This window comes from Naegleria fowleri (genome assembly GCF_008403515.1).
Source record: "Naegleria fowleri strain ATCC 30894 chromosome Unknown tig12, whole genome shotgun sequence".
NCBI lineage: Eukaryota > Heterolobosea > Eutetramitea > Acrasida > Naegleriidae > Naegleria > Naegleria fowleri.
The window spans coordinates 318,047-333,321 of NW_025407944.1; the positions used below are offsets into that span (position 1 = coordinate 318,047).

Sequence of the window (15,275 nt, forward strand, 5' to 3'; positions counted from 1 at the left end):
GAAAAAACCGTTCTCTCTTCTTGTTCCTGCTACATGTCATTTCATGCGGATTGTCGAAGCCTGTGGAGGTTGACTTTCAACCAATGTTGTTGTTGGTCCCAACAACATGTGTTGCCATGATGAAAACGGATAAGGTAGCGAACCTTCCAATTCCACAGACACTTCGGAGATTGATCTTATCATGTATGACGACTAAAATCCGTCCAAAGATGGCTGAACAACACAAAGTTAACTTTTTTGTTAGGTGGAAACCACAATTAAGACCCCCTACAATTGCAGAAATTCAGCTTTTTAAGCTGCTCTCGGTTGGCATGAGCTTGCTTTCTCATAGGTCCAAAGAATTCGTTCTTTGAGAATTTTTATTAGTAGAGGAGCTCTCATCGTCTGATGTGGAGCACACTCTCCTACCTGATGAATATATACTATCAATAACCAGCTGTGATATATTCATCAATTAATTATTGACAAACATTGATGGCCAAGATACCACCGTGGAGCCTCACCCCAAAACCAACCGCATCCCGCCATGAATTTACACCTTGAAGAAAATGCCAAAGCATCTTCATTGGTGTCGTATCATCACCATGATGCTTGTATGGCTCTTGATCAATGGTCATGCCACCTCTTACAATTTTGAATGCATGCAGTGTGTCCAAATGCAGAGAATATGGTGTGGCCTCTCACAAACATGCGTTTCAAGTGAAACAGAGTGCCATTCACCTTTCGGAACAGACCTCACGAACCCGATGGATTTTTCATTTTCTAATGTGACATGGATGATCCAAACAACTAATTTATATAACCTCACGCAAAGTGGGACGAGTGATTTTGTCAAGAGATTATTTACAAATAAGAACCACAGATCTTACAACATTTCCGATATTCGTCCCTTGTATCAGCTTCCATCCTATTGCTATACGGGAATAATAACACAAATATCCCAATGTTCTAACTTTAAACGTACGTATTTGGTTCAATGCATTCGTTATTTATCCGTTGAACTTTATCATAGTGGAGATTGATCGAGATTATTCGCCGTATGTTAGAAATTACATATACCCAATGTGGTATCAACCTCGCCTTAAATTTAAAAACGAGAGTCGTTTATCCTATTCAATGGAAAAGATGGCAAAAGCATTTCAAGTTGGGTATTATTTTGCTCCTATATTTCCCATATCCTCTCGAAATGATTCATTTCTAAAAAGTTCTTTAAATGGAGAATATCTCAACAATTTGTGGACATCCTCAAGTTACAACACAACCCAAAAACTTGTGCAATTTTCATATCTATCGGGATATCAATTTTCAGGATCTTATTTATTTTCTTATTTACACCATGTCTTCAATACTAAAAACTTTCGAACCTATTTTAACTCAGACAATTCAGAAAACATTCTTCAATTCTATGATCTCTCTATCGCTGGAAAACCAGATCGATATTATAGGTTAGGTTTTGCATTGGCTTCACCTAAACAGGATTTAAATGATTTTATTTATGCGGAACACAGTGGCACTGAACTGAATTCTACAGCACTGGAATCTCAATTCCAATGTACTTTTGTATTAGCTAATCAAATACTTTATCCTGAACCAACGTGGAAGTTTTCAGTGACTGGTCCTCACATCTATTTATCCATAGGCCTTACTGTAATTATATCTCTGTGGGTTATGTTAATTATTTGCGGAAACTCGAAACTTTTTGAGGCTGATGGCAAAGATAATATGCCACGAATTTTTGATCGCATTCCAACCACTCCAAAATCAAACTCATTTATTCACAAACGATTAGCTTTCGCATATGATATTGTGAAAAATTATTTTTTGACAAATGATAATGACTTGTCAAAGGAGATTGGTTCAGAACCTTATTATTATTTTTGGTTTTATCGATACATATTTATCTTTCTTGCAATTTGTGGATTTTTCAATATAGGGATATTGATACCAATATTTGCAACAACTCCAAACGATTTGTCGTTCATGGATTTTTCTCAATTTACAGCAGCGTCCTTAACTGTAGGCAGGAATAACCATCATGTATTTTTCCTATTCATCATTGCAAGTAATTTTTTAGTTGGATTACTCTCATTACTTTTAGTGACTGCCCTTAAATATGAGTCGAGAATGTACATGATCGATGAAAAAATTAATAGCGAAAAATTGACCACAACAACCATTAGACACTTTGGTAGCCTTTACACGATCTTGGTGAAAAACATTCCAAAAGAAATCTTGTCGAATGACGCGTTTGGAAACATGTTCAATGAATTGATATTGAACGGAAAATACAAGGGTGATGAATGGAAAAATTATTACACAACACATGTGGCAATCGATTTGAACAGAATTTCAGAAATCACACAGAGATTACACAAATTAGAGAAAAAACTCTTAAAGATGGGAAATGAAAATCAACCAAAAGGATTCCTCTCGCATTTCTCTCCGTCCAAACAAGTCATGCTGGAAGAGAAATCGAAATTAGAAAAACAATTGGCTTTCATTAAGAGACAATTCTATTTGAATGAAGAGAAGACACAAGAAAATAATTCAATAGAACTCAACTCGGACTGGGAAATTAAGGGCACTGGTTATGGATTTGTCACGTTTTTCTCTCTCGATGATGCTCATGCTGTTCTTACTGAATTCACAACAAAACAATCCTTTTGGACTCGGTTCTTGGAGTTTGTTGTTCCATTTTATTCTCCCTCTGGAGTACAATTAAGACGCGCTCCCAACCCAGATGATGTAATTTTTTCTAATTTTGTGATTGGAACGAGAGAACGCACACTGCGAATGTTCGTATCAAGTGTGGGACTGCTTTTTGCAATAATTGTTGTATTCGCAATTTTGGGCGTTGGAAGTGTCATTCAATGGCTAAAGCAAGAGTTTGTTGCAACTATTGATGTGGCCAGCAGTGTGAAAGATACTTCTTTGTCTGATCTATTTCGATTTTTAGTTGACTTGTTGATGGAAATTCCAGGTTTATTTGTAGAGTTATTGAAAATGATGGTCGTTGCTCTTTCCACGTTTGTTCGATACTACTCAAAAGCTCACCAAAGTATTTTTATTGCGGGAAAAGTCATGTTCTTTATCATTTCCTCCTTAATAGTATTTCCTGTTTTTACGAAATATGTATTTACGAACATCATTATCATATTTAGCGATTACACTTCTCTTTACCCTCAATTTGACAATCTCTCCATGTATGGTAATTTATTTGGCACGGATACTATTTCCTTACTCTTAATTTTATGTTTCATTACCAAAAGTTTAGAATATGGAATTCTTCTGATAGGTTCTCTTGCTTCTCTCGTCTTTACAGGAAAAATAATGCGACCACCTTTTGATTATGAATCCAGTTATGGCTTCAAATGTAAGTTTCTTTTCATCTCTTTTACATACAAATTGACATACAAAACTGACACACTTGTTATTTGGAATTCAATAGCTGCTATTCTCATTATTATTGTTCTCTATGGAGGAATTAATCCATTCATTTACATTGTTGGGCTCTTCTTCTTTCTTCTTTCATACTTTTTAGAGAGGTTCTTTATCATGTTTTTATTTCAACGAGGAAGACAATCGAATGGAGATTTATTATCACATGTAGCGAGCAATATTGTCAATTATTTCTCACTGTTACCATTGACATTTATCGTTTTCTTTCCATTTGTGATCAAATACTACAAGGATGATTCATCTGAAAAGTTATCATTACCGCCCTATGTGCTGTTCTCTCTTTCTTTGTGTTCTTGTGTGATCTTGGTGATCCTTTCACGAGTCATGATGAAGTATTTTCAGTACAAAGCCTCAACTGTCTATTTAAAGAAATTTGAGGAAACAAGACAAAGTGGTGTGTTTGAACATAAGGCAGAGAAAATACTGAGTGTTGAGCCAAACTCATTGGAATATCAAATTGCAAAACATACAACGACCCTCAAGAACGTTTTCAACAAGAAGGCGAAAAAAAATCAAATTGAACCCACCACTCTTAATTCTGTCAAAGTTAAAGAGGTAATGAGACCAATCATGACAGAAATGTTAAATTTTGGAAAGGTTGAAAGCTTAGAAAATAATGATATTGTCAATCATGTACACAAGTCCCATCTCATGGATTTGTATCGACATCCTTATTTCATTAGAGAGGCCGAGCGACTGAAAAAGAAAATGGTCAATGCAGCCCGAGCAGTTTTTTTCATTCAAAACAATCAACCCAATGCTACTGGGAGTAGTAGTGTAAACAACAAACCATTCCATGTCCTTCTTCAATAAACCACACACAACAATAATTTCAGAAAGACACCGGAATGATCATTCCGATAAAAACATTCACGCAAAAAAAAATGTCTGAAAAAATCACAGTGAAAGTGAAGGCTATGAATGGCCAGCAATTGGAACTTAAAGTTGATCCGAATGTATGTAATAGTGCTTGTTTATGTGAATCAACCAAACACCTATTTATATTTGTACAAAACAATAACAGATGGAGGTTGAAGATTTTAAAAAATTGATTGCAGAAAAGAGCAATGCTGCTCCGAATCTACAACGACTTATTTATCAAGGAAAGGTACTCAAAAACGGCTCTAAACTATCTGATTACAGTAAGTTTTTTGACTTTTTTCTCTCATTACGAATTATTCTTCTTCGTCGTATTCATGATGATGATTAGAAATTGTGAATGATCATGTTATCCATCTTGTTAATTTACCCAACGAGAATGTCTCATCTAGCTCCGAAAGCAGCAGCACTCAACAACGAACCCAACCCTCTCATACTTCGTCTCAAAGTGCAACTCAAAACCCTCATACAACAGGATTTCATGCTGCTTTCGGTCCTGGAATCACTGTGGTTAGTGGAATGAACCTAGATAACCCCAGTGGTGCTGGTGGTAGCACAGGAAGAATAGATATTGGATCTTTGGTGAACAATGTGTTGAGTGGAATCTTTCAACCTCCTTCTTCTTCAACCCAAACTCACACACATCCTCATCGTCAACATGGTACCAATAATACTAGTAGTAATAATAATCAGGCTTCAAGAACTGCACGAACTCCAGTTCCATCTAATTCAATTCACACCAACGAAATTTTAAATGGTGGACGTGAAGTTGTCAATTTTTTGGACGGGAATCAAAGACAATCTGTGGTTAATGATTTGAATCGAATGACATCCTTATTTCAATCTTCTGCATCCTCAAGCAATAGACAGGAATTTTTGCAAATCCGACAACATGTACTACCCAGCTTGGTGCAATTACAATCGAATTTAAACATGCTAATTTCTGGTTTAAATGGACGAACTTCTACCAATGTATCTTCAAGAGAAAACAATGGAGCTGCTATTACAAATGTTAATTTACACTTACATGTTAACTCTAATGAGCTTGACGCTCTTCCAAATCAACTTCAAAGACTTCATTCTATGATTAATGCTTCTCCTCTTGCTCCCAGAGATGGTAACTTGGAGAGGCCAGTTTCTGTCACTTCCACTACTCAACCAATTTCAAATCATGATGTTGTGAATGAAATTTTTTCTGGCAGCCGAGGTAGCACACCATCAAGCACTACTGCTGCTTCTACATCACCCTCTGCTCAGCCATCATCAACAACAACAACAACTCAATCTGCTCCATCGACCAGTTTGCATTCTCTGATAAACAATGTTATGGGTGCTTTTGGAGTTTCTCAGCCTCAAGAAGCCGAGTCAGAAAGAGGTTTCTTTGATAGAATGATTACTATTGCAACTGATTCTCTTCAACTTCCAGATTTATTTTCGGTAATGTCTGGAAACTGGGCTCCATTAGATGCCACTAAAGAAAAATTGAAGACATTTCTAATTAATGATGGTTTACAAGGAGATTGTTCACATCAAAGCAGACAACGAAAGATTGAAGAGCTAATGGCTGAATTTGAAAAATATTTAGACCAAAATCATGATCTACAATTTGAGATTGCTTCAAGAGCAAATAATGAAAGTGATGTTTTAGGACAGCTTGTAGAGGTGGCAAGATTTTATATAACAATGCTTTTCAATTTAATTATTGAGGATGTATCCATGTATCCACACGTTACCGATGGAGCTATTACTTCTTCTACTTTCTCGGCAGCTCTCAATAGATTTACAACATTGTTCTTGGGTGAAATTGTAGAGTTATTCGAAATGGAGTGCATCTCTGGATCTTCTAAGGTTTTAATTCCCCTTCTTTTAGATTCCATGTTCAAGTCCCTTCCGAACTCTGTACAGACTTTTTATAGAAATCAAGGAGGTTCTTTGATCTCCAGTTTTGCAGAAAGAAGACATCAAGAATACAAGACACAATTTCCAAATCGACCAATTTCAAGAATGCCAAAACCAGTTTTGGATAAGGTTGAACAACCTTCAAAAGTAACAAAAGAAGAGAAATCGACTACCAGCAGCAGCACCAACACCACAACAACAGCCACCACCACATCATCGAGCTCTGTTGTCCCACCTGGTACTCAAAGTGATTCTGACAAGCTACTTGAAGAGTTAATGGCTAAAGATGCTATGGACTTATTGGAAGATGTCATGCCAACAAAAGTGGACACCAAACCATCTTCCGTTGCATCTTCCACAGACTCTTCTCGATCAACAACACCAGTGACAACGAACGCTACATCCACAACAGCAGCAACAACATCAGCATCGAATAATGATTGGAAGAAGGGACTGTCTGAGGAGGAAATTAAAGAAATTAATGACACCATCAATCAAGATGAAGCAATGATGGAATTGAATGAAAATGACAAACCAAGGCTTAGTGATGCATACAAATTGGTAAGTTACATTGAATTTTAACGTACATTACTCATGAATAGTCATCGACAATTGAACTGCACCATCACTCCATGCATGAAAATGAACCAAGTCCACCACACAGTCAGGATACCTCAAAAAAGAGAAAGACTCATCCGAACTCTCTTCATCAAGACGAGAATCAGCAAGAGACCTCCACCAAGAAGACGAAGAAGATGTAGAATTGGATTAAACGTCCCAATAGTAATATGTAATAAATAAATCACAGTCATAAATTGTCAAAATCCAATGATAATTTGATTGAAAAGAAAAATGGCCAACAACGATGACGGTAGCAACACAGAGTATTTGAATCCTCCGTCATCTTTTTCATCACCAATGATGAACAGCAGCAGCAACAACAACACCACCACCACCACCACGACGACCTCCTATTATTCACCACCTACCATGTCCACGTTCAATCCTCATGAAATTTATTCGAAACAACAACCTTCACCGGTGATGATGATGCACCAACAAGAACCATCCAACTCTATGTACATAAACCTTCCTCCCAATGCCATTCCTTTTCATCATTCTTCCTCCTCTTCAGATAATAATATCCCATCCTCCTCCTCCTCCTCTTTTCAACAACCACAACAATCACAACAACGCATCATTCGACCTCCACCCATGTCTCTCTTCCTAGAAGGAGCAGATGCTGCTGAACAAATTCAAAAACAATTGACCATTAAGAAAGCCATTGAAACCATGACAGAGTCTTGTCTTTCAAAATCCGTATTTGCAGCTGTTGCTGGTACTGTACTCGGAGGAGCCTTTGGTATCATTAGTACCAGTTTTACTCTCGAATCTACTCTCATGAAAACACCACAACAAATCATTCGGGAAGAACAAATGACTTCCCGAGAGAAGATTAGGGAATACTTTAGAGAAACAAAAACAAGAAGTGTTTCAATGGCCAAGTCATTCGGAGCAGTCGGTGCTCTCTACAGTCTATTTGAATGTACTCTTGAAAAAGTACGAGCAAAGAAAGATGTTAAGGGAAGTTTAATGGCTGGATGTTTATCGGGAGCAGTATTGGCAAGAAAGGCTGGTGTTGGAGCCATGGTGTTTGGTTGCTTATCATTTAGTGCTTTCAGTGGTGCTATTGATTATTTCACTGAATATTCATAATATGAATCAATCACATCTGAGTACTGAATCTCCCAATTACAATTGGGTCTGAAACCTGTTTGTCAAGTCTCGAGACCTATTGTGTGTCAGCCATATATATATATATAAATATATATATATGGTTGATATTCTCTTGTCTGTCATATAGCTGTGGTGGTGGTGGTCTGCATTTCATCAATATCACCACCACAGTCCAATGAGTTGTTGTTGAGATCAGTAAAATTGTTTATTTTGGGAAAAAAGAGCACCTCATTATGCAAAACGAATTTGTCACCATTTTCTCTTGTTATTGTCATGATTTCTTTTTCTAACCCTATCGGTGTTTTTTCCAACTTGGAAAGATTTGAAGAAGGGTTTCCAAAATGAATGCAAGGTCAAAAGTCAGTCACTTGAAGCATTGAAGATACGATAAATCTTCATCAAAACACAATAACAACAACATTTCCTTCTCTTGTCACCCTCAGCAACATGCTCTTGCATCACCTCTTTCGTTTCTTTGAACAATTTACCTATGACCATCAACGCCTTTATGACCTTTCTTCCTTACCAACCTCTTCACACAATAATACCTTTTCAAAATCCCATCAGCTCTATAACAACAACAACAATAATGAGATGAGTATTGACAATTGGGAGTATGGCTTTCGTCAAGTAATTCATCCACCAAGAATCTTTGTGGACGGATATGCCAACGTTTCATACACACACTATCTTCCTGTATGGGTCAACTCACTCTCCATGGCCAATTCCATCTGTTTTGGAATTTATTACATGTGCATGGGAATATTCTTTTATAAAATTAAGAGTAGAAAGATTGAATTGAAAAGAATTCACAAACTCTTGTTTGTGTTGGCCATTCTATTTGTGGCCATTCAATCAGTCACTCTGATCGTTCGAGTGGTTTTTGATGCCATGCATTTGTATGCAAGAATTTATACCGAATCCACTGGTAATTTATTACGAATGGAATTTCTGATTGCATTGAATGTGATGGGAGCTTTGACCATCTTTTTCATGTTCTCAGACTTTATCTTTTTATTTATTGTCTTGTTCTTTTTCCAAAAGATATTGTAAGTGTTTAAGACTATTGTTGTTGTTCTGTATTGAATCATTCTTGATGAATTATAAATTGAATTGCATCATTCTCACACCACAGTTGGACCACTGCCAAAATGATGGGTGCCATTTCAAACAAAACTCTTTTCAGAATTCAAATCATGCTCAATGTGACCACAGTCGTCTTTTCCTTCACAAGTTTAATAATGGTCATTCTCGTCGCTCTCTTCTTCTTTTTCCAAAAGACAGATATGGTTGGCAAACCTCCAACCACAGGTGTCTATGTGGGTTGTTTTGTGGTGGTCTTTTCCATGCTTGTCTACGATGCCAATCCTTTCAGGAGTGGTGGTGTTGAGATCGATAAAGCAAACCACCAAAGCTGTCATGGCTAGTTCACAACGTTATGCTCAAAGAAATTATCATTCCACAACCTCAACAACAACAACAACCTCAATAACATTGAATTCCTCATTCATGACCAATCATGGTGGTGATAATCACCACACCAACAATAAGGACCAATCGAACTCGATCATGACAGAGGTCGCACATCAACAACAATAACAACGAACACTCCAAACACAACACGAACCTCCATCGATGGAAGAAAATTGGAACAACGTATTCAATCTCCTTTCAAAGTGACATTTGGTTTATTAATGGGATTAGTCGCTTGTATTTGTTTTCAATTGTTAGCAGCAGGAATTGCCAGTGGAGCAGTAGAGATTGATGTTGTCAAGATGATTTGGTACTTTTTTAATTGTTTGGGTGTGTTAGTGTTTGCTGTGATCATTTTGTGTCTCTTTTATCCCATGTTTGTGAATACTGAAATTTCATTTAAGGAAATTGAAACATCGAAGGCCAATGCTTTAAAGAATCATCATGAACCCGTCGATGCATCTTCTTCAAACACCATGTTGTTCACACGTGTATCGAGTGTGGATTTACACACAACACCTTCATCACCAGTTCTTAGTGGAAATGACACAAGTGAATGTATTTCTGTCAATGTTGAACATTAACTCATGTTCTCATAATATATATTATTATTATACTCTGTTTCTCACATCAGCAACAACAACAAGATCATCCTGTGAGGATCAATCTCTTTGTACCATAGTAGGTATGTGGATGATCACATTCAATATGAATGAACATGCAATAAAAACTATTGTGAATAATAAAAATTATTAATCTTTGATCTTATCCATAGCGGCAATCATTTGCTCAATCTGGTCAGTAATTTTGTTAATCCATTTGGTGATTGCTTTAAATTTTGGTTTCATCACTGTAAAGGAACGTAAATCCTTTTTTAAAATATTATAATAATCCACTCCATGATGTACAAAATCATTTCGACCACAACCGAGTGAATGACTTTGTAATACAAGTTCATGACAAATTTCTAAATGAATATTCACTGCTGGTTTCACACAAAATAGAATATCCACTGGAAAGAGAGGATAAAGAGGATTCTCAGTGAGATGAATAATATTCAGTGCACTCTTTTCAATGAGTTCTTGTGTGATGGGTGATTGAGATTTGGAAAGTATTGCAATCCTCAAACTGTCAGATATGATTTGATAAATGGGTTCTACAAAATCTGCTCGATTTACAGTGTCAGGAATTGTCAATAGTGTTGATTTTTCTAAATTTTTGAATTTGTTCACAAGTAATTCTACAATACTCCAAATCTCAAAGCAATTTTCATTGGTGACTTTTTCCTTGGTTAATCGATGAATCCATTCTTGAGGTAATGGTTCTTGACAAAAAAAGGAATACATTTCAGGAAGTCGAATCAATAAATCTTCCACCGTGTGTTTCTCAAAATCTTCTGTAAGACCAAGTTTTAGAACAGTGTCATAATAATACATCCAACCTTCCAAATTCTTTTCATAAATTGTTAATTTGGATTGTGTTTCACTGTCAACACCTGATTCTTCTGATATTGAAAATAATTTCTTTGTTAAAAAGTCAAGAATTGTAAAATAGAATTTTGCTTGTTCTGTTTTTCCATTATATAATTCATAAACAACTAAATGAGCATACACAGCAGCAACAGAAGAGCTTGATATTCGATCAAATACTTTGGAAAGACAATCTTTAGCTTTTTGAATGGTTTTTTCTGATTGTTCAATCAATCCAGCTCGACATTCACATAATGCTCGAATGCTAAAGTACATGGCAAACATTTCACAATTCACTTGCAAGCTACTAATTTCAACATCATCACAATTAGGGAAATAGGTTATAAAGTTTTCTAATTCTTCACGTGACACGAGTGGATAGCCGTCACATGCCACATCAAAGTAATAATCAATGACAGCTCTAGTGCTTAATGACTCTGAGGTTTGTACAAACTCTTCATTTGACTTTTTTCCAAGTGGATAAGGAGAGAATAGAAGATGAAAGGATTTGCTTTTAGATGTTTCCAAGTGGACAGTAGAATGATTTCTCAATTGTGTTTCTTTAGAGTTGTGATCATTTCTAGAAACATTGGATTTTGTTGGATGATTCATGTTGCTGGTGGAGATTGAATTGTTTTTCTTATTTCTTTTGGATTCTCGATAGACACATTCAATACCTCGTTGAGTGCATGAATAACACTTGGGAAGTTGTTTGTCACACTTTCTATGTTGTTGTCGACACTAGAGTGTTGAATTTAAATAGTTGTGATGGTGGTGATGATAGTGTCAATAATTTAGTGTGAGGATTTTGCATATTCCATATTATAATAGTGTCATGAATAAAAGCATCATCATTTAAAAAACAACCACTCATACCTGTTCGCAAGCAATTGGGAAATATTCCACAACATGATTCACTACTTTGCTATGAACGTTCTTGTTGTTGTTACCATTGTTGTTAGCATTGTTGTTATTGGTACAACTATTACTTTCACCACTGCTACTGCTACTGCTACTGCTACTACTATTGTTGTTGTTGTTACTATTATTGGATCGAGTCGATTGAAGGGCAGGTGAAGAGAGAATTGAATGAGTGGTGGGTGTTGTGTGATTGTTGGTGTGGTATGGTACTTGGAGGTGATGAACCTCCTCCGAATGAAATGGTTGTTGTAATGAATCTCTAAGAGTAGAAGAATTCATCCATGATGAGGATAAGGATGATGAAGATAATGACAACTCAATGTCATTCATGGATGCAGGTAGGATAAAGCTGTTGAAGAAATGATGCATCATCCACTGAGAAGATGAATCAATATGGTGATGATGGCTGTCATTCTGTTCGGATGATGATGATGGAATTGCAAGAATGGATTCATTCCTGAGAGGATGATTGTTATGAAGGAAGGTATCCAACAACAACAACATACTACTACCACTTTGGTCCGAAGTGAAGGATGATGATGATGATAGTGAATCATGAGGTGGAGGAGGAGGAGGTATTCGTGAAGCATTGGTACCACCACTACTACTACTAGACACGCCCTCAGTTGGGGTTGTTGATGACAACTGAGTGTTGTTGTTGATGATGGATGGTGGTTGTTGTTGTGGGTCATGACGAGTCATTCCTTGTAGTAGAAAATCTTCGAACTGTTGGAATAATTCATCACCACCACCACTATGAAGGTGGTCAAGGCTTTGAGTGGACGTGTTTGAAGTGTGGTGGTTGGTTTCTTGATGTGTTTGGTTGGTACTGTCCACTCCAGTACGTTGTTGTTGTTGATGGTGGTGGTGATGGGATGGATTCCAATTGACCACGTCATGAGAGGATGAATCACAGCATTGGTTGTAGGGAAACATTTTTTGAAAGGTGTGCCATGAAAGGTTGGCCAAGAATGATTCTCCAGTAAAATTGAAAAAAAATGTCCCACTCACAAACTGAGCAACAACAACTGCCAATAGAAGCAACCCGTGATGAAGAAGATTCTGATTCTTGGGAAACAGAAGAAGAATCGGAAGAAAATGAAGATGATTATGAAGAAGATTTTGATGATGAAGAGGATTCCGAAGACTATGATGATGAGGAAGAAGAAGAAGATTTTGATGATGGTGAAGTACATGACGTCATTTGCTTTTCCGAGTCTATGGATGCAACTGAATATGAACAAAAAATTAAGACCAAAGGAGCCATCATCTTGCAACACCCAGAGGAGTTTTTCAGGATGTGTATCTTCAACAATGAAGGAAAATTCAAAAACGAAGAAGAACTTGTTCGATGTACCACCTTACTCAATAAGAGAAAGTCAAAGGAAGAATGTGAGAATATCTTGAATGAAGAAGAAAAGAAAATTATTGCAGCAGATCCTTACTCGTACACCATTGTACTTGTAACTTCGAAAGAGGATTACAAGAAGAAAACGCCAATTACACAACTAGCCTCATTCTTGCTTGAATACAGTGATACCTTAAATGGAGCGATTGTGAACGTGAAATTTCTGGATGAGTATTTCGACTCTCGTCACCATGCTGATCATATCATTTATTCAGATGACAATGATTTTACTATTGGGTTACCTTTTCAAAGTTATTCTCATCCAGTGCTATTACTCTATGGTAGAGAACAATCAAAGAATGAAATGATTGAATATTTCAAAGAACATGAAGTTACAGTGCTTAGTAAGGAAGTTTATGACTCACAATCAGTACTTTTAGGGGATTGTACAATTATCTTGAGCGATGATTTCTTTTTAAAGAAACCAGAAGAATTAACATTGGAGGAGATTGATATATTACATTTCTATATACACACCAATGGAATTACATTTTCTAGAACCAAAGAATTATTTGATGAATGTAAAGATGTTAGCACGGACGATTACGACTCCTGTGAGGAAATGCTAAGACGATCCGGATACTTTAATCAAGTGTACAATTTTTCTGTGTTCAAAAAACGAAAAGACAGACGCCATTTGCTGGACAACAAAGAAGTAGAAGCCTATTCTCAAGATCTTGCTTCCCTACCAGCTGTTCCTGAGCATCAGCGCCTGAGTATCAAGATTCCTAATGAAATTTTTTATCACATTATTCAATTCATGTTGCCTTCCGAAATTTTACAGTTGAGATTGCTGAATAACCTCTCAAATATAATGTGCCTACAAGACTTTGTATGGAAGCAAGTATGCTATCACACAGCCAAACGATTCAAACAATTTCTATCTCCATTCTTAGAAGATAAGATTTATGACATGCCCTATTTTTTGATTTACAGAAATTATATTAATCCACTCTTGATTGATCTCAAGTACATTCATCGAGTGTTTGATTTACCATTGGTTGACAAGAAACTATTAGAAGAGTCCATATCAACTGCATTATTTATAGACACAAGTCTATGTAAAGATGAAGACATTCCTATTGGATCAACAAAAATGGGAGGAGCATACGATATGCCATCAAATTTTGATACACAAAATATTGTTGACCACTCTTTGCTGTTACAGTTGAATTTGGAAGAGGATCAGAAAGGTGGTTTGTTTGGATTGTCTTACCACAATTTGTCAAAAAGACTTAAATCGAACACTTGGATTCCAAAAACAGGAGTCATGTATTTCTTTTACAAGATGGATAGCGAGGCAAAGGTGTTTTATTTCAATGGCCCAATTTCTAAGCTTACAAGGTTTGGCTCTGGACTTGAAAAGAGCACCTTTAGAGTAAAATTTTATGAGGCTCTCGAAGTGAAGGACTATTCAGAAATGCAATTTACGACTGATTTTTTGAAGTTTGAAGAAGAGTACAGTGAAGATTTGTCATCTTCCCTAGCTCAGTTTATTCATGCTCCCTACATCCAATATGAACCCCACAAACTCTTTGGACAATGTCCTGTTGTTCCAAAAGAAGATTTCTCAGACTATGACAATGGAACTGACTCATCGAGTGAGGATGATGAGGAAGAAGACACTTACGGCTATTTGGACTTGAATGAGTTTTTATTTCCCTTGCTGCAACTTTCAAAAGATTCCAAAATTCAAGAAAACAATATTTTGGCATTTGAAGACCAAGCTGACATTAACTTCTTGGTTGAAGGAGAGCCTGAGCACTTTGTGTTTGATAAAGACAGTTCATGGAAGAAAGTACTGGATTGTGGAGATGGTCATGGTTTATTTCAGCTCGATGAAACCTTCCACTTTAGCTATGGAATCACTGAACGAATTTTCAACAAGTTCAAAAAACTTGGCAAAGAGAAGATGGTGAAAAAGCGTAGCGAGATGTAACTGATGAACTTAAAAGTCGGCAATTTATGAACGCGTCGGTATGAATCAAATCTCTATACCAAATGTTGTATGGATCCACGCAATGGTTGAT

General features: G+C 36.6%; 6 protein-coding genes across 6 annotated transcripts; 5 read left to right on the forward strand and 1 right to left on the reverse strand.

The window, feature by feature from the left end:
* Window positions 1-746: 746 nt before the first annotated feature.
* Window positions 747-4,272, forward strand: FDP41_011830 (uncharacterized protein; the record flags this gene model as incomplete). Its single annotated transcript, XM_044702283.1, has 3 exons — window positions 747-960; window positions 1,013-3,373; window positions 3,449-4,272. The coding sequence occupies 3 exons, from the start codon at window positions 747-749 to the stop codon at window positions 4,270-4,272; spliced, it is 3,399 nt and encodes a 1,132-aa protein (XP_044566682.1).
* A 71-nt stretch (window positions 4,273-4,343) lies between these two features.
* FDP41_011831 (uncharacterized protein) lies at window positions 4,344-7,009 on the forward strand (the record flags this gene model as incomplete). The annotated part of the gene is made up of 4 exons (XM_044702284.1): window positions 4,344-4,415; window positions 4,484-4,601; window positions 4,670-6,798; window positions 6,890-7,009. The coding sequence occupies 4 exons, from the start codon at window positions 4,344-4,346 to the stop codon at window positions 7,007-7,009; spliced, it is 2,439 nt and encodes an 812-aa protein (XP_044566683.1).
* An 80-nt stretch (window positions 7,010-7,089) lies between these two features.
* On the forward strand, window positions 7,090-7,953 carry FDP41_011832 (uncharacterized protein; the record flags this gene model as incomplete). Its single annotated transcript, XM_044702285.1, has 1 exon — window positions 7,090-7,953. One exon carries the CDS (start codon window positions 7,090-7,092, stop codon window positions 7,951-7,953), a length of 864 nt encoding a protein of 287 aa, XP_044566684.1.
* A 468-nt stretch (window positions 7,954-8,421) lies between these two features.
* On the forward strand, window positions 8,422-10,031 carry FDP41_011833 (uncharacterized protein; the record flags this gene model as incomplete). The annotated part of the gene is made up of 3 exons (XM_044702286.1): window positions 8,422-9,023; window positions 9,110-9,351; window positions 9,526-10,031. 3 exons carry the CDS (start codon window positions 8,422-8,424, stop codon window positions 10,029-10,031), a joined length of 1,350 nt encoding a protein of 449 aa, XP_044566685.1.
* A 168-nt stretch (window positions 10,032-10,199) lies between these two features.
* Window positions 10,200-12,773, reverse strand: FDP41_011834 (uncharacterized protein; the record flags this gene model as incomplete). The annotated part of the gene is made up of 2 exons (XM_044702287.1): window positions 10,200-11,657; window positions 11,793-12,773. 2 exons carry the CDS (start codon window positions 12,771-12,773, stop codon window positions 10,200-10,202), a joined length of 2,439 nt encoding a protein of 812 aa, XP_044566686.1.
* A 62-nt stretch (window positions 12,774-12,835) lies between these two features.
* On the forward strand, window positions 12,836-15,184 carry FDP41_011835 (uncharacterized protein; the record flags this gene model as incomplete). The annotated part of the gene is made up of 1 exon (XM_044702288.1): window positions 12,836-15,184. One exon carries the CDS (start codon window positions 12,836-12,838, stop codon window positions 15,182-15,184), a length of 2,349 nt encoding a protein of 782 aa, XP_044566687.1.
* Between the last annotated feature and the right edge of the window lie 91 nt (window positions 15,185-15,275).